This window comes from Leuresthes tenuis, unplaced genomic scaffold, assembly GCF_036924035.1.
Source record: "Leuresthes tenuis unplaced genomic scaffold, fLeuTen1.0.hap1 SCAF_28, whole genome shotgun sequence".
Lineage (NCBI taxonomy): Eukaryota > Metazoa > Chordata > Actinopteri > Atheriniformes > Atherinopsidae > Leuresthes > Leuresthes tenuis.
This window is the reverse complement of record NW_027325382.1, coordinates 147,988-168,988: the sequence shown is the minus strand read 5'-3', so window position 1 is coordinate 168,988 and position 21,001 is coordinate 147,988. Positions and strand designations below refer to the sequence as shown.

The window sequence follows — 21,001 nt, the reverse complement described above, 5'->3', positions numbered from 1 at the left end:
CTTTCTTTAAACTGCCATCTGTATTGGAGCCCAGAGAAGAAGGTTGCTCGACACATTTCGCTCTCCCTGCGAGTCTTTCCGTGTTTTCGGGGCGAACAGCTGGACCGTGCTTACCTGCGCAGGTGAGTCCGAACCTTTGAACCTGTTCAGCGTCTGATGTGACGCAGTTCGGCTCTGGCTCAACCACATCCGCGTTTGTCCAAGTTATTGATAACTTTTCTGTTTGTCCCAGTCTGGGCCCACCCGCAGAGTGAAAGTAAAGTAATCCAAACTGAATTTTCAGAACATCTCACCTGGTTTTCTTTATCGAAATCCACCAGTATTTTAAAGCACTGCTTAAACATGTGATGTGTTCATGTTTGGGCCTTAAATGTAATGTGTGTGTAGCAGTTCTGTGTTTGTGTGCCTCGCTTCTTGTTGTTTTTATGTGATTATCTCCGGATCTGCTGGTGAGATCGTTCCTGCGCCCTGACTCACTCCATGATGACAGAAGGTTTCAGATTTTCTCACTTCTCCAACCATTTAAGCCCATTTAAACAGAGATAAACCGGTACTCCTTAAACTCTGATCAAATAAACATCGCCTACAGCATAAAGAGGCTTTTATCCCAAAACAGAAAGTTCCATGTTCCATGCTGTGAGTCAGGGTTCAATTTCTGTTGAAAATATTCAGAAGTTTCCACCTTAAAGTCTAACATGGCAGAACACGTAAAAATCTGATAAAACGCTGGTTCCGAGGTTCTGAAATAGTTTTACAGTCACTGTATGTCGAATATTAGCAGTATTTGAACTTCAGCGCCCCCTGTGTTGTTCATGCTTTATTACATGTGTTTAAAATCTGTGTTTACCTGATTAATTCAAGGTTGTTGTTGTTTTTATTTGGATTTGTGCATAAATCAACAGTCCAGACACACACTGGAGTTATTGTGCTCTCTTGTAGTCAACAGTTTAGGTAGTAAGAAACTTAGATAAGAAGTATAAAGAAGTATAACTATAAAGTGCAGAGACACTGTACCACGTTAGAAAAATAAGGCAAAGTAATAAGAAAATGTTTTAAAATACGTAGTCTCAGGTTGTATGAGCAGTTTGTGTCTGAGCAGGGAGTGAGATGGATGGAGTGAGGCTCTGATGATTCCCTCGGCTCTTTTCTGACACCGCTGCAGCTACACAGAGTCCATGGAGGGAAGTTTTGTTCCTATAATCCTCTCTGCAGTCTTTCTGACCTCCATCAGTCCTCTGTAGGCCTGGGTGGGAGGGCGATGGTTCAGACCAGCTTTCCTGGGCAGCCTGATGAAGTAAAGCCTTTGGGACCTGCTGTCCCAGGAACCTGCTGTCCCAGGAACCTGCTGTCCCAGGAACATGCTGTCCCAGGAACCTGCTGTCCCAGGAACCTGCAGTTTAAAAAAGTTTAAAAAGGTTCACTGAGCTCTGATTGGATCAGAGTGACAGTGTGTGAGACAGCTGTTCAGAACCCGCCTGATCAGAGTCGTTGGGCCTTTATTACATTAGTATTGTTATGTTGGTGTGATATTTAAAATATCAAGATTCAATTGAGTTTTATTGATAAAGCACCAAATTAGAACAAATGTCATCTCAGGGCACTTCAGAGATACTTTCCAATTCCTGGCAATTAGAATTCAATCCATTGTAATCCAATCAAATCCAGTTCATACAGAGCTGATTAAAACGGTTTCCCAGCTAAGGAAACCAACAGATTAACTGAAACCCGCCCTGAGCTGCAGGAGGCGACTGTGGAGGAAAAAACTCCCTTTAACAGGAAGAAACCTCCATCAGAACCAGAACCAGGAAGAAACCTCCATCAGAACCAGAACCAGGAAGAAACCTCCATCAGAACCAGAACCAGGAAGAAACCTCCATCAGAACCAGAACCAGGAAGGGTCCATCTGCCTGGACCAGCTGGGGCTGAGAGGACAGGAAAGAGGGGACAACAAGCAGCGTAACACCAGGCCAGAGACACCTGCTGAGAGAGAGAAACACAAGTTAATGACAGCAATGATGTCATCTGTACATGGAGGGAGGAGAGGTGCATCATGGGAGCTCCCCCAGCAGGCTGGGCCTATAGCAGCAGAACTATGGGATGTTTCAGGCTCACCTGAGCCATCCCTAACTATAAGCTTTATCAGGAAGGAAAGTTTCAGCCTGATCTTAAAGGTAGAGAGGGTGTCTGCTTCCTGAACCCAAACTGGCAGCTGGTTCCACAGAGAGGGGCCTGATAACTGAAGGCTCTGCCTCCCATTCTGCTTTTAGGGGCCTGATAACTGAAGGCTCTGCCTCCCATTCTGCTTTTAGGGGCCTGATAACTGAAGGATCTGCCTCCCATTCTGCTTTTAGGGGCCTGATAACTGAAGGCTCTGCCTCCCATTCTGCTTTTAGGGGCCTGATAACTGAAGGCTCTGCCTCCCATTCTGCTTTTAGGGGCCTGATAACTGAAGGCTCTGCCTCCCATTCTGCTTTTAGGGGCCTGATAACTGAAGGCTCTGCCTCCCATTCTGCTTTTAGGGGCCTGATAACTGAAGGATCTGCCTCCCATTCTGCTTTTAGGGGCCTGATAACTGAAGGCTCTGCCTCCCATTCTGCTTTTAGGGGCCTGATAACTGAAGGCTCTGCCTCCCATTCTGCTTTTAGGGGCCTGATAACTGAAGGCTCTGCCTCCCATTCTGCTTTTAGGGGCCTGATAACTGAAGGCTCTGCCTCCCGTTCTGCTTTTAGGGGCCTGATAACTGAAGGCTCTGCCTCCCATTCTGCTTTTAGGGGCCTGATAACTGAAGGCTCAGCCTCCCATTCTGCTTTTAGGGGCCTGATAACTGAAGGCTCTGCCTCCCATTCTGCTTTTAGGGGCCTGATAACTGAAGGCTCTGCCTCCCGTTCTGCTTTTAGGGGCCTGATAACTGAAGGCTCTGCCTCCCATTCTGCTTTTAGGGGCCTGATAACTGAAGGCTCAGCCTCCGATTCTGCTTTTAGGGGCCTGATAACTGAAGGCTCTGCCTCCCATTCTGCTTTTAGGGGCCTGATAACTGAAGGCTCTGCCTCCCATTCTGCTTTTAGGGGCCTGATAACTGAAGGCTCTGCCTCCCATTCTGCTTTTAGGGGCCTGATAACTGAAGGCTCTGCCTCCCATTCTGCTTTTAGGGGCCTGATAACTGAAGGCTCTGCCTCCCATTCTGCTTTTAGGGGCCTGATAACTGAAGGCTCTGCCTCCCATTCTGCTTTTAGGGGCCTGATAACTGAAGGCTCTGCCTCCCATTCTGCTTTTAGGGGCCTGATAACTGAAGGCTCTGCCTCCCATTCTGCTTTTAGGGGCCTGATAACTGAAGGCTCTGCCTCCCATTCTGCTTTTAGGGGCCTGATAACTGAAGGCTCTGCCTCCCATTCTGCTTTTAGGGGCCTGATAACTGAAGGCTCTGCCTCCCATTCTGCTTTTAGGGGCCTGATAACTGAAGGCTCTGCCTCCCATTCTGCTTTTAGGGGCCTGATAACTGAAGGCTCTGCCTCCCATTCTGCTTTTAGGGGCCTGATAACTGAAGGCTCTGCCTCCCATTCTGCTTTTAGGGGCCTGATAACTGAAGGCTCTGCCTCCCATTCTGCTTTTAGGGGCCTGATAACTGAAGGCTCTGCCTCCCATTCTGCTTTTAGGGGCCTGATAACTGAAGGCTCTGCCTCCCGTTCTGCTTTTAGGGGCCTGATAACTGAAGGCTCTGCCTCCCGTTCTGCTTTTAGGGGCCTGATAACTGAAGGCTCTGCCTCCCATTCTGCTTTTAGGGGCCTGATAACTGAAGGCTCTGCCTCCCATTCTGCTTTTAGGGGCCTGATAACTGAAGGCTCTGCCTCCCGTTCTGCTTTTAGGGGCCTGATAACTGAAGGCTCTGCCTCCCATTCTGCTTTTAGGGGCCTGATAACTGAAGGCTCTGCCTCCCATTCTGCTTTTAGGGGCCTGATAACTGAAGGCTCTGCCTCCCATTCTGCTTTTAGGGGCCTGATAACTGAAGGCTCTGCCTCCCATTCTGCTTTTAGGGGCCTGATAACTGAAGGCTCTGCCTCCCGTTCTGCTTTTAGGGGCCTGATAACTGAAGGCTCTGCCTCCCATTCTGCTTTTAGGGGCCTGATAACTGAAGGCTCTGCCTCCCATTCTGCTTTTAGGGGCCTGATAACTGAAGGCTCTGCCTCCCGTTCTGCTTTTAGGGGCCTGATAACTGAAGGCTCTGCCTCCCATTCTGCTTTTGGCCACCACTAGCTTTGGTTGCTGGACGCCACTCTGAGGTGAATCTGACTTCTGTTCAGCCTCAGTTTAAACCTGAGTGCAGTGTTAAGATGAAGTGAGAGAGGAGCAAAGATTTGGAGCTTCACCACCTCTGGTTATAGAGCGCTTCGGGGGCAGAGACTATACAGTTTGAAACTATAGACACTTTCACGCTGACCAACGCAAAGACTGTCAAATTATAGTCCAAACTGTTCATTTGTGATGGCATTTGAGCTTTAAATGTTGTCATTTTCATGGTCAGAATTTGTAAAGAAAATTAAAACACTGCCTGATGGTTTTGATGGAAATGAGGAGCTTCGGGTATTTTGGATGGGGCAGAGTGAATGTGGAACTACTGATTATTAACTACTTTATGGGTTTAGCTGCTGTGAAAGAAACGTAGTGCGACAACATATCATCCATGAGCTCTTTTCTATTAACTCTAATTGGCAAAAGCTCCAAATGGATCAAGAAGACGTGGTGAGAGCATGGGTTCCGGTTTTAGGACGCTGTATTTGCTTCTAGCTGAATTAAAGTGATGCTCCAACCAAAAGAAGCTCCATGTATTCATCTCTTTACTGCTGGATAGTTAAAGCTATAACATTTGCACGTAAAGTTATGATGGGCACCGAGGTTCAAAGTATGTACGAAACACTGTTTTAGAATAAGAAATATCTTGTGTTTTAGGGTAATAAAGGGGGGGCAGCTCGCCTCTCAGCAGGAGAAGTGAGAGCAGTAACTCTGTAGAATAGGTTAGGGTTAAAATAGGTTTCTCCACTTAAAGTGATTAACCCGATGACTCCTCCTCTCAGCGTCATGGCGACTGGAGGCCCTGTAATGAACGGCGACATCTCTCGCCCTCCTAGTCAGGCCGGCACGCTGGAGGAAACCCTGCAGCAGATGAACATCCTCATCCAGGAGAACAGAGACCTGAAAGGTGAGAGAAGAAGGAGAAGCCCCCTGTGGTTTAAGGGTTGTTGTGAGGCAGCTCAGATCACTTCATTCAGACTCTGTCCTCCAGAGGCCCTGCGTCAGACCAACCTGACGATGAAGGAGCGTTTCGAGGGTTTGTCTGTGTGGCGGGAGAAGCAGAAGAAGGAGCGGGACTTCCTGGAGAGTCGGCTTGAGGAGGCCCGGGGCCGAATGGAGACGCTGACCCTCCAAAACCAAGACCTGAGCAAGAGGGTGGAGGAGGCCGTGAGGACAGGTGGAGCCCCGAGTGGAGGCCAGGTGAGGGTGTCCCCGTGACTGTGATGTCTTCTTAAAGTTCTGCGTGTGACATGTGCTGCGTCGTCCAATCAGAGTGCAGAAATGGAGGCCCTGAGGGCCCAGGTTGCTCGCCTGCAGGCAGAGAAGAACGACCTGGTGGCGCTGAACTCTGAGCTGCAGCTGAGGGCGGAGCAGGACTCCCAAGACGGCTCGTTTATCGAGATCATCAAAGTGTCGGTGAGGAAGTTCAGATGAAGCAGCAGATTACCTGTAGGAACGGCTGGGAAACGTCCCGCAGCTTCTAACAGAGAACTTTCCCTCTCAGGATGCAGGCGTCCATGGTTTGAAGGAGGCGTGCGGTGCAGAGCGCAGCAGGCGTCCTGATCTGGGCACCGCGGCGTCTCGGCTGGACAGCGAGGAGGCGACGGTCAGCCAGCTGCTGCAGTCTTTGAGGAACGAGACGCAGCGATGTGAGAGGCAGCAGGTGGAGCTGCAGGCCTGTGCTGCCAGGTAGTCAGCAGACCTTAACCTCATCCTTTTTTAAATGTGTTCAGTATCAGAGTTCTGTGAACGGCTCACCGTGCTGAGCACATAACAAAGATGTCACCAGATTCAGGAATACACCCCAGACGCTGAGTCCAGCTGGTCTTCCACCGGCTCTCATCCTTCATGTTCAGAGGAGATAGACGCAGAGGTGGAAGTCACGTGAATTCTGTTTAAAAGGTCGCTTTGCAGAAAATCTGATGTGTATTTGATGTATGACCACATACTGAAGAATCTGATGTGTATTTAATGTATGACCACATACTGAAGAATCTGATGTGTATTTAATGTATGACCACATACTGAAGAATCTGATGTGTATTTAATGTATGACCACATACTGAAGAGGCCCAAATCGGTTTCTCATTTCATAACGACTGGCATTGATCAACAAAACCATCCCTTTTTACTGAATGAGAGTTTTTTAGTGGGAGGAAACTTCAAAATAAGCTATTCTGAGGAACACTGATGAGTTTTAGGGGATTTATACCTGTCTGAGGGTGACTTTAAAGGAACAGTTCACCTCTAAATGATCCACTTTAGTGTCAGCTAGTGGTTTGGTATCAGTTTGTAAAATTTTAGTGTTCTTTCTCCAACAGAATCACAGAGCTGGAGGAAAGGAAGAGTGGTGTAGAAGAGTCAACTCAGACAATCCAGGCAGAAACTAAAGAGGATTCTGGGAAGGAAGAGAAGGTACATTATGTACTCAGAGAAATAGTTACTGTGTCGGTGTTTTACGATAGAGGTTTGGTTTGCTTCCTTATGGCCTGCCTGTAATGTTTCAGGCAGCCTCTGAGGTGGAGAATCTCAAATCTCAAATGATGACGCTGTTCAAAGAGTTGCAGCAGGCCCAGAGAAAGCTGGATGAAGCAGAAGGCATGAAGAAGAACCTGCAGGACAGGTCGGGCCCACAGGCTCACACACAAACATGCAGCAAATAAAATGAGAAACCCTTCTAAAGGTAGGAGGGATTATACATCTGCTTTTTGTAGATGTCGGGAGGTGGAGCAAGATGTGGCGACTCTGAAGGCTCAGCTGGTGGAGAAGCAGGCCGTTCAGTCAGAGAACGACCGGCTGAAGCTGCAGCTGGACAGCGTGCAGGCCCAGAGCCAGATGGAGCACAGGAGGGCTGATGACGAGAGGTCAGAGGTCACACAAGCCGCAATCGGACAGAGAGTTCAAAGAACGCAGTTCTGAGAACTGTCCACCTCGAATTTAGTTCTGAGCCCTGCCCTTCCCCAGGGGAACCGTTTCTTTTTGCACTCACATGAGTCGGGGGCCTCGACAGGGACTGATGTGACGCCGCCGTCTGCCACAGACGAGTTACTTTAGCGCCACTCAGCAACAGAACAGAACCCGGGAAAAGTGAGGAGAGAAGAAAACAACAGCAGCAAGAAGCTAACAGGGAGAGGAGGAGGCCGCCGTGTTCCTGGGCCGCATGACGGTGATATTAATCATGGACGATCACAGCAGGCGTCTGGTTCCTGTGGAGCCCAGAAAAGACCCTGAAGGAGCTAAAATGGTTCCAGGAACTGAGGGCCGTGGTCCCGAGTTCCTGAATGTCCCAATGAGCGAAAAAACGGCCCGATTCCTGAAAAGGTTCTGCAAAAGGTTCCTAGAGTGGGAATGAGCCCACTGACACACTATATAGAGGGAAACCACTGAGCTAGGAAAGCCCTTTTTGCTTAGACATAAAGTACATCTGGACCTCCACCAGTCCGACGTCTGGCATTTGGATGGCTAGAAACAGGAATGGTTTGACTCAAAATTCTGCAGAAATGAATCCCATCAAGCATCAGCGAGTGTTAGACAAACCAGTCCGATCCATGGACCTCAGGGCTGGCAGGACTCGGTGTTAGACCACTTCGGTACACCTCAGTGGGGCTGCTTAGACAGAAAAGGAGATCTGCTCGATTAGAATGACCTCCTCTCTTTTCTTCCTCACAGGAACAACCTGGCCCAGCTGAAGGACGCCTACACCAAGCTGTTTGAAGACTACACTGAACTGAAGGAGGAGAACAAGAAGCGAGAGGTAACTGGCTCAGAAGAGCATCCATCTGTCAGAAGGGTTGTCCTGTTTCACCCGTCTGTCTTGTCCTGCAGCCTCAGCTGGCACAGAGGGAGCTGCTGGATGAGCTGCAGCAGCGTCTCACTGCAGCTGAAGAAGCTTTGGCTGGTAAACAGAAGAAGATTGATGAGATGAAGCAAGAGATATACCTGAAGGAGAAGGACCTGGAGACGATCTCTGTGTTCCAAGCTCAGGTCAGATCACATCTGTTGAGGGCCCGATTCCAAAGACATTTTTAATCCTTTACAGTCAGACTGGGAGCTCCTGGTGGAGGAAACTGGTGTTTCTTTCTGATAATAGTCGAGTGTTCTGGATTTTACTCACACTGTAGCCGGTCATGGATCGGTTTTTCTGCAGGCAGAGGTATACTCCTCAGACTTCTACGCAGAGCGAGCGGCGAGGGAGAAACTCCACGAGGAGAAGGAGCGTCTGGCAGCTCAGCTGGAGTACGTGAAGAAGCAGAACAGCCAGCTGCAGGAGGAACTGGACTCCCTGGGCCGGTATGAAAGCTCTGCAGAGGCTGCAGCCTTATCTGTGCTCTTCTCTGTTTACTGTAAGGTGGATATAATCATTTTAAGCTTTTATGTCTATTTTTAATGTAATTCCATGGTTGGTTTAATTGGAACTGGAGGGCAGTCCAGTCCAGAGGCCTAAAATAAGCAGAACAGGAAAAATGACTCCCACATTTAGAAGAAGTGAATTTAAAAAAGGTGAAGAAAAAGGGTTGGAAAAAGAAGTGTTTTTTACCTGTTTTAAGAGGACTTTATAAACAGAGAAAAGATGCAACTTTGGGAATAACAAAGACTAAACTGGTTCCAGTCGGAGTCGGCAAACAACAAACTCGCTGACCTACTGTCATCTTGATGATTGAAAATAAGAAGAGCTCAATCTCTTTTATTTGTGGATGTTATTTTTCATCCTCGAGACTTATTTCCATTCAGGACAACTACTTATTTTACAGAATTACAGCCACAAAGGCGAGACCCTCTGACGACAATAAGGAGCCGAGTTTGTTGTCTTTTTAAGGATTTGTTCAGCTATTGAGCTGCATCCAAACTGCTGCGTGAGACAGCAATAAGAGCCTCTATAGACACATGTCCAGACCCCCTGACACCCTTCATCCTGCTTTCTCTGCAGGAGCTCGCTGACCGATATGCAGCGCAGACATTTGTCAGCAGTAGGAAATCCTCATGGAACTGGAGCAGCTCTGGTTGGAAGAGGTAAAGCTGTTTCTGCTGCATCCCAGTCTCATCGGTTCACTTATTTTGGTCATTCAGCACAAAAGCAGTGTTATATACGGTGTTATCTTCTTAAGAGGTCCATATACCACAAATAAAGCATCATCACCTCTATGAGCTGTCTGAAGTGTTAAAGTTTCACATTTTAAAATGACACCATATTTGCTGGTCCCGCTCTTTAAAGTTAACACATTTAGTCTTATTGTCACTCAAAACAGATTCAAATTTAGATGCTCCTCCTCAGTTATGATTTCTTGCTTTAGGTAATGTTGTCGTATATTACGGTGACAGGAAATAACACATCAGAACCAGAACTCAGAGAGAAGTAAGACGGGTGTAAAGTTAGCTAAGCAGCTTTCTCCATCTGAAGGTTTGATATCGAAACAAGCAAAAAAACAATAACTTTGGTCTTCTTTATAGTTGGTCTGAGGTTCCTCAGTCTGACATACAGACTTTCACATAAGTTACAAGTTACTTAAGCTGAAACTACATGAGCAGGTTGGGTGATGTTTACTGCAGAGCAGCAGAGGCAGCTCCAGCTCACTGTGGCTCTGTAGCTTAACTAAACCCAGAGATGGAGGCAGCAGCACGGCTTAAATGATCTCGACCTGTTGTCAGTCATGTTGGAGGACAGGTAGTCCATGAATAAAATGATAAAAGACGAGCTCACCTGCTGTGGTTGGAGTAAGAGCCTCACCTCCGAACCACAACGTTTACCGTATTTTTCCAGCTATAAAGCGAGTTATAAGCTGTAATACCAACGACTGACTGCCAACGGGTCTATTTTCATAGTTAAATGAAACAAAACTCAGAAAAGTCCAACTTTATTATTATTATTCTTGGGGCAGCGTTATAGAAAATGAATGAGTGCTCACACCTTAATGCTGAAGCCCAGATTACAGATGACTCCGCCAGGCTCGGGACTACGGTGGCCCGTAATGCTCAAACCATCAAGCAGTGCAGCTTCGTAGCTTACCAAGGCTAAAACATTTTTGAGCGCCGTGCACCACATAAAATCGGTTCCAGGTCAGAGAGCACAACCAGAGTTAATTCATACATTAGCTGCACCGCAGCTTTAAGGCTCACTGTCGGTTTTAGAGAAAATTAAAGGATTTTAAGAGCTCCTTATGGTCTGAAAAATACGGCAATTAAATCCAGCTGGAAATGAAAGAGCACCAGAGAGCTCAAAGCCTCTAAAACACTCCACACAGTTGAGAGGACCTAACCTCTGGTGACCGGTGGACCTGGTTGTGATGTAGGTCTGGGGTGTAGGTGGAGCATCAATAATCAGGTTGAACTGATGATCAATGTCTGTTTGGCAGGAACTGACTGGCAGAATCAGGGGAAAATTCCCGAGCATGTCTGCCCAAAGTGCAACGAGATCCTGCCGGACCTGGACTCCCTGCAGATCCACATCATGGACTGCATCAACTAGATCTCCATCACTATCAGCTGCAGCAGCTGCTTCAGCACCTTAACCCGAGTCTTCCTCTGCTTTGACACGTACCTCCTGAGACGTTACTCCACCGATCCAAACCCGCTCAGTTATACTCATCAAAGGATCAGGAGGACTTTAAAGCCTGGACTAAGTTCTAGTTTGTAATACATTTGAAACATTGTGAGCAGCTAAAGTAAAGCAGGAATATAGTAGAACATGCACGTTTTTCTGTGATGACTTAAAAAGTACTCCAGGATGAAACTCTTTTTACTTTGCTGGGTGCCTCACATGCACATTATTAACCAACCAAAGTTGAATTTGTTGCTAAACACTTTTTATATATTTGTTTGATGGCTTCCTTTTCAAATTCAACTGAAATTCTTTTTATAGTTTCCTCAGTAAGTATGTTTTACCTCATAATTGGGTTTCTGGTGTCAGTGTTTAGAGGCCTGTACCCTGTAGGCACTTTAATATTAAGATGAATTATATATTTATGATATCTGGTAATTAGATCATAATATATTTACTTGGCAATCAGCATGCAGGTAGCTCCCTGCCAACACTGTGTTATTTAGGTTATGAAGGCTTTCTCATTATATGTTGTATTTCTCTGAAAGAAAAGAAAAGAACTAATAAATAAATAAGCATTTAACCTATACTTTATCTGCTGATAAATGGTGATGTATGAAGTCATTCTTTCCATCGAAAGTTCTTCTGTCACCTTGTAGACGTTTTGGAGCACATGCCAAACCTGAGCAGGAACACTTGATTTTAAAGGTGACGAATTGTAAAAAAAAAGACCTTCTTCCTGTTCCTGGGAGCATGTATCAGGGTGTCTGAAGTCACCAGCAACTGGTATTTATTTAGTTCCCCTGTTTCAAAGTGCTAAACATCAAGAAAGATGAGGGCCCTCCCATGATGCACCTCTTCTTGCACTTCTCTTTCTTTTAATGGGTGTTAGAAAAATTCACTCACAGACAACGGTATGAAACCAAGAAATCCCTCAGAGGCCTCAGAATTTTACTTGCAAGGGGAGAACAACACAGGAACCTTCTCTCTGCAGATTCACAAGAGCTCTCCAACGAGTGGTTGCCTCCCTTTACCTTTTATTAGGTGACACACATACATACAATCCTCTATGTGCCCAGGTCTGGTTTATCTCCTTAGTTTGGAGGCATCTCCTTATTTGGGGAGCTATAAAGATAACAATCAGTGGGGATTCCTTCTTAAAACACAGCTCTCTTTGTCTCCCAACTTCTCCTTGTGAAGTTTTGATATGAAAACAGCCTCTTTGGCTGACTTTTATTTAATGATAATAAGCAAACTTTTCTGACATGGGCTGAAACACTAACAGAGCCTAATACCTGATACCAATGTAAGCCACTCAGTGGGTTTAGATCAAGTCATGTAACCCGCCCGTGCAATAATTGTTATGAAACTGATTATGTATTCAAGTGGAGAAGCTCAACCTGTAATTCATTGTCATTATCACTTAGATTTCAACAGTACGACACACATTCTCCTTTTACTTCAATTTACAGATGCACACAATATTATCTTTTTATCCAAGTTTTAATTGTGCTCAGCCAAGTGGGTTTTCTCAGGCTTTCTCCCACCGTCTGAAAACAAGCACGTTAGGTTAATTGGTGACTCTAAACTGCCCCTAGGTGTGAGTGTGAATGGTTGTTTGTCTCGTTTGTACCCTGCCTATCCCCCAAAGACAGCAGGTATAGGCTCCAGCCAGTATGGTGTCTTTTTGTAAATAAAAAAAATCTAAGCGCTCAGAGCTTCACCTTTGCAACATATCGTGGCTCCTTGTTTCCCTGTTAATAAATAAAACAATAAAATGAATATCAGCAGTCGTATTTTTTTCTTAAAATATAAAATGTTCTAGCCTATACGAATACTTATAGTACATATGTGTCCTTACATGTTGTTCTGGTATTAATTTAATAAGTTGATTATTTTGTTATTTTTTTTATCTGGCAAATCATTGGGCACCAAAAGGCCATTTGACAACACAACGGGGTCCTTCGTTTAGCGCCAGTTTAGATTTGTTTCACCGCGAGTGCAGCAGAAAGAGGCCAAAAGTATGTTTTTTTGTTAAATGCAGCTGAATAGTTTGTCTAAAGTGTTAACTTTTGTAAAATAAGGAATACCTGAACGTTATTCTTAACTGTTACTTTAACCTGAAGTGCGTCATAAAATATATGGATAAAAAGTTGTTTTCGTTTTAATGCTTTTGTTTGTTCAACGTTGCCTTTTATTGATTGCCGAAGAAAAACTCGTATGTTTGATATTTTGTCCTTTCCGCCGGACATTTTTAACCGTAGACCATATTTTACTCGTGTTCTTTGTTAGCTAAAACACCCTGAAAGTTAAATTTAACACAGACTTCATATTATAACGTGATGCTTTCTTTGGTCTCATTGTTGTTTACATCTTGAATTATGCAGAGTGTTCAGTAGATGTATATTTGAGTAAAAACGTATTAATTAATTTAATTAATGCTTAACATGTTAGGAACTGATTTACATTTCAATGTCTTCTGTGTTCTCACAGGTCTTTCTCAAGTTGCCAGATTAGCCTTTACTTCACAAACTGCCTCTCTTTAGGCCAGCTGATCAACCTCAATAAGCAGTTGATGGAAATGGACAGTGAGTTTCATGACATTTAAAACGCGTTAGAGCAAAATTCCTTTTATAGAACAAGACACAGTGACTGAATATGTTTTCCTCTCAGGTGAGGATGATCTCGAGGTTTTGACAGCTCTTCTGGCTGAGAGCGAGGGCGTTGGTGAAGAACGAGGTCGTCAGCAGCAGGCAGATGAACTGGATGGCCTGTTTGATGAAGACAACGAAGAGGAGGAAGAGTACAAAGAGGGCAGCGAGGAGGAAGAGGTGGCCGTAGAGAATGTGGTCAAAGATCTCTCTGGAGATGTTGAAAATAAAGAGAGAGATGCAAAAGAAGAAGGAGCTAACAGGTCAAAGGAGGATTTACAGGGTTTGTAACTCAGAAATCATCCTAAAGTTCTAAGTATTTGATGCATATTGGAGTTTAATTCAGTCACATCAACCCTATATCTTGTTCAGGGGAGTTGAGGCGGATGCAGGAGCAGATGCAAAGATTACAGCAGCAGCTCCAGGCGAGCCAGAAGGTTTCAACACAGTCCTCCTCTAAAAGTCCCAAACCAGCACCGGTCCAACGGCCAACATCCAAACCGACCCAGGCCGGTCCAGCTGCCACACAGGGGACCAGATCCCAAGCAGGTAAACTTCATGCTGTTCTTCAACCCGGAGGACCACTGCACACTTCCTGTTTCTGTGGGAAACTACAGATTTGGCTTGTAAAAAAATGTTATGCTGGGATTTAAAAGCACAGCCCGACTTCTTCTTCCTTTGACTCCTCACTTGAGACTATTTCCCTGGTGTGTCCCCAGTAGTCGATGAGAGGCTGTGTTAAGATGAGCTTCGTGTCCATTCTCTCTATCCTCTGCCTGTAGCCGGCTGTAAGTGAGCCATGGTTAACTTATCATATCTAACGGGGAAAGTCCAGTCCTCTGCATCCTGTGTCCTTCACACTAAGAAGCAAAAACTGTGTTTTGGGTCGTTTCTGAGGTTCAGACACAACTGACCCCAGAACAGTCTGCTCCATGGATTCATCACTCTGTGACAGTGATGGTCTTAATGATTCTAAACCAATTCAAGTCTTTCTTCAGCAACATGACCCCACCTCCCAAAATGACCTTCAGTATCTCCATTAAATCATTTGATAGTTACTGTTTGACTCAAAGAAAGTTAATTTAAAACCACAACTCGTCAGGATTAGAGCGAGGAGATGAGGACAGAGGAGGATATTTGGAACGCTTTGCAGAGAGAGAATAACAGCTCCTCTCTCAAAATGAAGCCGAAAACAGTTCAGAATCTTTCTAAGGTGAGACCCCCCTGTGGATGACTGCTGCTAATCTAACCCACATGTTCTGGACATGCCTTGGTTTCTAGTTTTAAACATGGCATCGACCTCAAACCAGCCCCCAGTGAGGAAAGCTGTGGTTCTCTGTGGTAAACAGGCACTCAGACCCCTGTACAGTGTCTGTGGCTGAGAGAGTTGATGCAGTTCATACAGTTAGAGAAAATAAAGAGGAGGCTCTTTCCTCTGCAGGTTTTAAAGTGTCGAGGTAAACTTTCAGCTCATTGCATGTGTAAAGTGTTTCTTATCTACTTATCTGCATGTTTGAGGGTCAGCAGATGGACTCTGAGCCTTAAGTTTTCACTGAATTTAAGCTGAACTGTACCTCATGTAGAGGCACATCATTCTGTACGTCACACACAGACAAATGGAAATATCAATGTAAATTATTATGTTTGTTTCAACATTTATGAATATTGTAGAATTTAAAAAGATGCATAACCATGAGCTAAAGTTGAATGTGTGTCGGTCTTATAGCAACATCTTCATCGAATCCCATCAGAGCAGGAAGCCCGAGGCTGCAGGAGTCCTCAGACTTTTCCTCTCAGCTCACCATCGGAGACTCAATCAAACGTAAACCCAGAGTGGCTCACCGCTCCAAAGCTGCCACACCACCAGGTAAAGCTCCTCCTTCCAGCAGTGCTGGGTGTAGATTTGGTGGTTTTTATGTGCATTTCCCCCTCAGAAGACAGAGGGCCGCTGGTGGAGGTAAAGATGGGCAGCTCCTTCCAGCCGTTGGACAGCCTCAGCGGAGCTGCTGGTCCTATGCAGTCACCCCCACCTCTCCCACCCCCAGCAGCTCAACCTGCCCCTTCACCTCCTCTTCCTAAAGACGTGGCTGTTGAGAAATACTCGGGACTGCGGCTCAGGTCAGAATGACGGCTTTTTAGGTAAAACCAGCGCTGCTCAGTCTCAGCATCAGTCTCGGTTCCTTCATGTTTCAGAAAGCCGCGGGTGTCCTCCAGTGAACTGGACCGCAAAATGGCGGCTCGGCGCCTGATTCGCCTGTCGCAGGTGCCAGAGCGCCTGACCCGGGAGAAGCTGGAGGACTGCGACTGGGTGACGTTCGCAGTGCTGATCAGCAAAGCCACGCCGCAAAGCAGCAGCAGCGTAAGGGTCTCAGAGTGTGGGTTCTTTTGTCTGGGATGGGGTGAAACAGCTGGAGGAGATTATTTTCTTTAATGTGGAAAAGCTGCTTCACTGTTATTAGTTCTTTGCTTTATGTTCTCCTTATTAAAGATGGAAAATAACAAGTGAATCCGGGGAAAATGTGTAAAATGACCTGCTGTTTGTTTCTGTTTTTAACCCATTAAATCCATCCAGTTATTAGCTCCACCTGTAAGAAATAAACCACCGTGGTGTCCCCCCACCTTCTTTAACAACAGGGAAAAACCTTCAGCATCTGGAAGCTGAATGACCTCCACAACATGGAAGTGTTTGTGTCTCTGCTCCTCTTCGGTGAAGTCCACAAAGAGCACTGGAAGACGGAGCCCGGCACAGTGATTGGACTCCTCAACCCGAACTCCATGAAGCAGAGAGACGGATACGATGGCGTGAGTGAAGCTCTTTATGCTCGCTGCATCACATTTAGCTGCTGCAGGAATGTTCCAACAGTCTGATTTAACACAGTAGAGAGGTGTTCAGCGGCAGAGGCTGGAGCTTCTTTCACTCCTTCTGGTTCCTCTTATTAAGAGCAGGTTTCAGGTTCCTCAGACTTCTGGAATCAGAGATCCGAGCCTACCTACAGGAAATGTAAATAGGATATATCCTGATATTAAATGTCTAAAGTCACCTCCAACTCAAAAACAATCCTGCCTTTTTGTTTTTGAGCCCATTAATCTGGAAAAGCCTCTCAGATCTACAGGAATAAGTCTGTTTTCAGCCTCTTGTTGTCTTCATCCAGCTTCAGCCTCAGGTGATGCTGCCTTTGCTGTACTTTACTCCCCCCCTTTCTGCCTGAACCTGACAGAAATGGTCAGTAGAGCATCTGAGAGGCTTTCTGTTATTCACCTGATTGTAGCTGAAAGGCGATGAGGAAACAAAAGAAAAGACGTGTTCAGCACTGCTTCAAAAATAAAACTGGTGTTGTGCTCCAGGTGAGTTTGACAGTGGATCACCCGCAGAAGGTTCTGGTTCTGGGGGAGGCTCAGGACTACGGCACCTGCAAGGCTGCCAAGAGGAACGGAGAGCCCTGCTCTCAGATAGTGAACATGGTGGGTTCTTAATTTAACTGACTGGGATCCAGACTCTGCTCGCTGCTGTTTTCCACATCATCATCTTCCACTGAATCTTCCTGCAGTACGACTGTCAGTACTGTCAGTATCACGTCAAGGCCCAGTACAAGAAGATGAGCTCCAGGAGGGCGGAGCTGCAGTCATCCTTCTCTGGAAAAGCCCCCAACAAGGTGAAGGGGAAGGGGGGCAGCCTGAGAGAGCGGCTGTGTCAGGACGGCTTCTACTACGGCGGCGTGTCCTCGCCGGCCTGCGCCGCCTCACTGTGAGTAACGGCGGTTTGACCCCATTAAGGATCAGACTGAGGACTGAAAGCTCCTCTCGTTGTGTTGCAGAACTGCATCTAAAGCCAACAAACCTGCCCAGAAAACTCTGGACAAGCTTTTTGTGAGAGGCTCAGCTCAGCTCATCCATCAGGCCAAACAGCTCGGTGAGCAGCTGCTTCCACTTTCCTCACAGATGCAGAGTAGATGTGAAAATGGATGTCATGAAGTGATGGTGTGAGGTCACTTCTGCTGCCTTAAAAAACAAAGATGTTACCTGTTCAGAGCTTTTCTAACTGTCTGTGCTTTGTTAGCTTTGCAGTCTGGCGAAGTTTCAGGTTGTTCTGATGAATTTAAGAGTCTGATGTCGGTGCCAACACCTGGAGTTCTGCAGCTGAAGAAGCACCTCACCCAGGGCAGCCTGTCAGGTATCCTCCCTGCTGTTTATTCCAGTTTTACACCAGCAAAATGCAAAAGGATTTAAAGGGAAAGAACCCAAACTAGAACACACAGATAGAACCAGGACCAGCCTTTCCAACAGATGTGAGGGATCACAGATGGGATCACAGTGTGTGGGATCACAGCAGGAAGTGTGAGCTCCAGGTTCAGATGAGGCTCCAGTAACAGTCTGAACGTTTTAAGGTTAAATCTCACACAGCGTGAGCTGAAGGCAGGCGGGCTCCAGAGGTCCTCACTGCTCTGCTTTCCATCCTCAGCCTCGAAACACGCCGCTGCAGCTCCTTTGCAGTCCATCTCAGCCTCTGACCTGCTGAAGCAGCAGAAACAGAAGCAGCGCCAGCTGCTCCAGGCCCGGCGACAGAGGGCGCCGCAGAACCCGGCTGGTGCCCGACCGGCTCTGGCTCAGTGTAGCCTGACGTCCCCAAAAGCAGCTCCTGAGGCCCCCGCGGCGCCCCACGCTCCGGCCCTGGGCCGAGGTTTCTCAGAGGGCGATGACATCCTCTTCTTTGATAACAGCCCCCCCCCAGCTCCAGCTGCCGGCCTGTCAGCCGCCAAGCTGGCTGCCCTGAGGCAGCTGAGGGCCAAAGGGGCGGGGCTCGAGAAGGAGGACCCCAATGCTGTGAAGAGGAAGAGGAGCAACAGCAGTGAGATCAGCGCCCGCGTGGAGAGGAATCGGACCCCAGCAGACGGTACACACACACCTTTACTGATGTACAGATTTTATTTCTGGTCATTTTCTGACCTTCTGTTGAGTTTCAGGAGAAAATAAATCTGATCAAACAGAACATGAACCTGATTGAAGTTATGAAATCCACACATTTAGATTCTTCCATTTTATTGGTGTAACCACACGGTTCGGCCCGGCCGCCGCCATCGGAGCACGGAAGAAGCTGGAGGTCATGTGATAATTAATTTCAGAGGTTAGGAGATCATCTGTTGTTTGGATTCCCTGTGCAGGTGTGGGGTCCAGTAAAGAGGAGGAGGAACCAGCCCAGAAAAAGCAACGGGAAAAGCTGCGCTACGTCCAGTCCGAGGAGTTTCAGAAGATCCTAAACGCCAAATCTCGCCACGGCGTGGTTCTGCAGGCGGTATGACAGCCGTCACCGTAGCAACAAGGCAGCTGCTTCTCTGTAGCTGAAGCTGTGTGAGAGCCTCTGGTTTTATGTGCTCCTGTCAGGCGGAGTATCAGCTGCAGGAGCGCTACTTCAGTGCTCTGGTGAGGAAGGAGCAGATGGAGGAGAAGATGAGGGGCATCAGAGAGATGAAGTGTCGCGCTGTCACCTGTAAAAAGGTATCCACGATGCAGACGGTGAGTGGACCCTGACTGAAGCTGTGAAAGCTGTTCATTTCCCTTGTTGCTGCTACTTCCAGTGCAGCTACACCTACTTCAAGCCGGCGGATCGCTGTGTGGATGAGCATCACGAGCTGCAGTGGCACGATGCCATGAAACGCTTCTTCAGGTGTCCCTGTGGACAGAGAGCCGTCGCCCTGGACAGACTGCCTCACCAGCACTGCAGGTGAGGCTGGAACCCCCTCCTCTAGGTGTTGGAGCAGAAATAAGAGGAGTGGACAGGTTGAAACCAGCTGAGGGGAAACTCAAACATGAACCACATGTCTGACCTTTGTGTTTCCACTTTTAGTAACTGCGGTCTGTTTAAATGGGAGCGGGACGGGATGCTGAAGGTAAGCCTGAAAGCATTAAAAAGCTGTCTAATGAGAGGAAGGAGACCTGAAGTTTGCTTTAATTTCAGGAGAAAACTGGACCTAAAATCGGAGGAGAGCTCCTCCAGCCTCGGGGCGAGGAGCACGCCAAGTTCCTCAGCAGCACCAAGTGACGTCAGCGGCCTCTTCCAAGACTTTTGTGTTTGTCATTTAAGGGTTTAGAAGCATTTTTAGATGTGGATCAATAATGTTTTTCACTGTTTTTATTGATTATGATGATTAAGACTTTTGATGGAGCTGAATTACTGGATGATTAAAGCAATGCTTTGTAATGTGGATTCTATGTACTTTTACAGCATAATATCCATGTTTGTAGATTTACTGCAGAAATGTTTCTCCTCTACATTTCGTTTAAGTTCTTTGGGAATTACTCGACCATTTTTAAATGAAAAACTCCACCCCCTGCACCAAGTGACTGCCATTCACCCTCTTTGCCTCCTTCTGTAGTTTAGAACTAATGATGATACTTAATTTATGCAAACTGTTACAAGTTAAGAAACAATAGGGAATAAAAGTTCAAAACAATCTAAATGAATAAATTAAGGTCACATGAATGTCAGTATATTCAAATGGTTTGAAGAAGTGATTTAAAAGAAGTCTGTGAGCCTTATTTCCTCAGGCTGGCCCCGGGGATCTAAAGCTGTGAGGTGGCCCATCTGGGGTCAGCCACACCTTCAGAGCTTTAAAAGTGATCAAGAAAATCTCTTAAATCAGTCCTAAAGCATACAGGCAGCCAGGCTTGGGCTGATGTGACACATCAGAAAGAAGCCCGGCGGCTGCCTTCTGGACCAGCTGGAGACCGGAGAAGAATCAGAGCTCAGAGAGTTTAACTGGAGAAGTTTATCAGAATCTGAGGGGTGAAGCAGTGGTGGGTTTGGAGCCTTTCTGTGCACATGTTCCTAAGGATCCTACTGGAGGTGGAAACCTCTACTCTATCCAGCCTGTTCTCCGCTGCATGATGAGGTTGGTGGATTTTATATTTCACATTATTCAGACCTTCCAATACAGCAGCTATGACTCATGAAGACTCGGGGAAGTGAAACCAGCTAAATTCAGCAACAGCTGTCCTTAGATCTAAAAGAATTCAAATAGCTGTTGGCGGGTCATTGGTTGAATTTAGTGTCAGAACTCTACGAACCTGACAACTTCTCATAAAAGCTAAAGGTTTTTCATCAAAATGAAAGAATTGAGTCTAAAATTGTTGAAAACTAAAGGATGAAGGTTGGGTTTCTTTAAAAGTAGTTGGTTATTAATAGTTTAAATGCTGGTGTCGGTTTGAGCCCTTCAGGGAGGCCACAGTGATGGATTCTGGAGGAAATAACTGCATTGGTTTCAGAGAGAAACGGGCGTATTCTGGTGATATTCTGAAGGTGTTGAAAACCATTTCTGATATGATGCTCAGAATAAGATCCGGGTCAGAAATGACACCCAGATTTCTGACGCTTTTATTGTCAGTAAATGGATTAAAATGAGTTGGATCTAAAACTGAACACTGGGAGACGCCACGATTAACTTTATCTATAGATAAAGTAGTAGAGCATTTATGGAAAAAGTATACTATCTTTATTGAAATAAAACATAAGCTGTAGTTGGATAAATAAAAG

At 46.3% G+C, this 21,001-nt stretch overlaps 2 protein-coding genes across 2 annotated transcripts; both read left to right on the top strand.

Moving 5' to 3' along the window:
• Positions 1-11,367, top strand: optn (optineurin). The gene is made up of 13 exons (XM_072379098.1): positions 1-122; positions 5,070-5,194; positions 5,279-5,487; positions 5,560-5,703; positions 5,792-5,976; positions 6,609-6,702; positions 6,795-6,910; positions 7,002-7,151; positions 7,957-8,041; positions 8,113-8,271; positions 8,435-8,577; positions 9,215-9,297; positions 10,638-11,367. The coding sequence occupies exons 2-13, from the start codon at positions 5,074-5,076 to the stop codon at positions 10,748-10,750; spliced, it is 1,602 nt and encodes a 533-aa protein (XP_072235199.1). The 5' UTR covers positions 1-122; positions 5,070-5,073; the 3' UTR covers positions 10,751-11,367.
• Positions 11,368-12,811: 1,444 nt separating this feature from the next.
• On the top strand, positions 12,812-19,913 carry mcm10 (minichromosome maintenance 10 replication initiation factor). The gene is made up of 18 exons (XM_072379104.1): positions 12,812-12,843; positions 13,316-13,410; positions 13,496-13,756; positions 13,846-14,022; positions 15,200-15,340; positions 15,408-15,591; positions 15,667-15,832; positions 16,108-16,275; positions 16,819-16,935; positions 17,022-17,218; positions 17,289-17,383; positions 17,531-17,644; positions 17,933-18,364; positions 18,633-18,763; positions 18,853-18,966; positions 19,047-19,192; positions 19,316-19,358; positions 19,427-19,913. The coding sequence occupies exons 2-18, from the start codon at positions 13,398-13,400 to the stop codon at positions 19,508-19,510; spliced, it is 2,583 nt and encodes an 860-aa protein (XP_072235205.1). The 5' UTR covers positions 12,812-12,843; positions 13,316-13,397; the 3' UTR covers positions 19,511-19,913.
• The last annotated feature ends 1,088 nt before the right edge of the window (positions 19,914-21,001 follow it).

Excerpts from the sequence above, each read along its gene's own strand:
- optn (XM_072379098.1), top strand. The coding sequence starts at position 5,074 with ATGGCGACTGGAGGCCCTGTAATGAACGGCGACATCTCTCGCCCTCCT. Across the intron at positions 5,488-5,559 it reads GAGCCCCGAGTGGAGGCCAG|AGTGCAGAAATGGAGGCCCT; the intron begins GTGAGGGTGTCC and ends TCGTCCAATCAG. Across the intron at positions 8,578-9,214 it reads GAACTGGACTCCCTGGGCCG|GAGCTCGCTGACCGATATGC; the intron begins GTATGAAAGCTC and ends CTTTCTCTGCAG.
- mcm10 (XM_072379104.1), top strand. Across the intron at positions 18,365-18,632 it reads GAATCGGACCCCAGCAGACG|GTGTGGGGTCCAGTAAAGAG; the intron begins GTACACACACAC and ends TTCCCTGTGCAG. Across the intron at positions 18,967-19,046 it reads GCGCTGTCACCTGTAAAAAG|TGCAGCTACACCTACTTCAA; the intron begins GTATCCACGATG and ends TGCTACTTCCAG.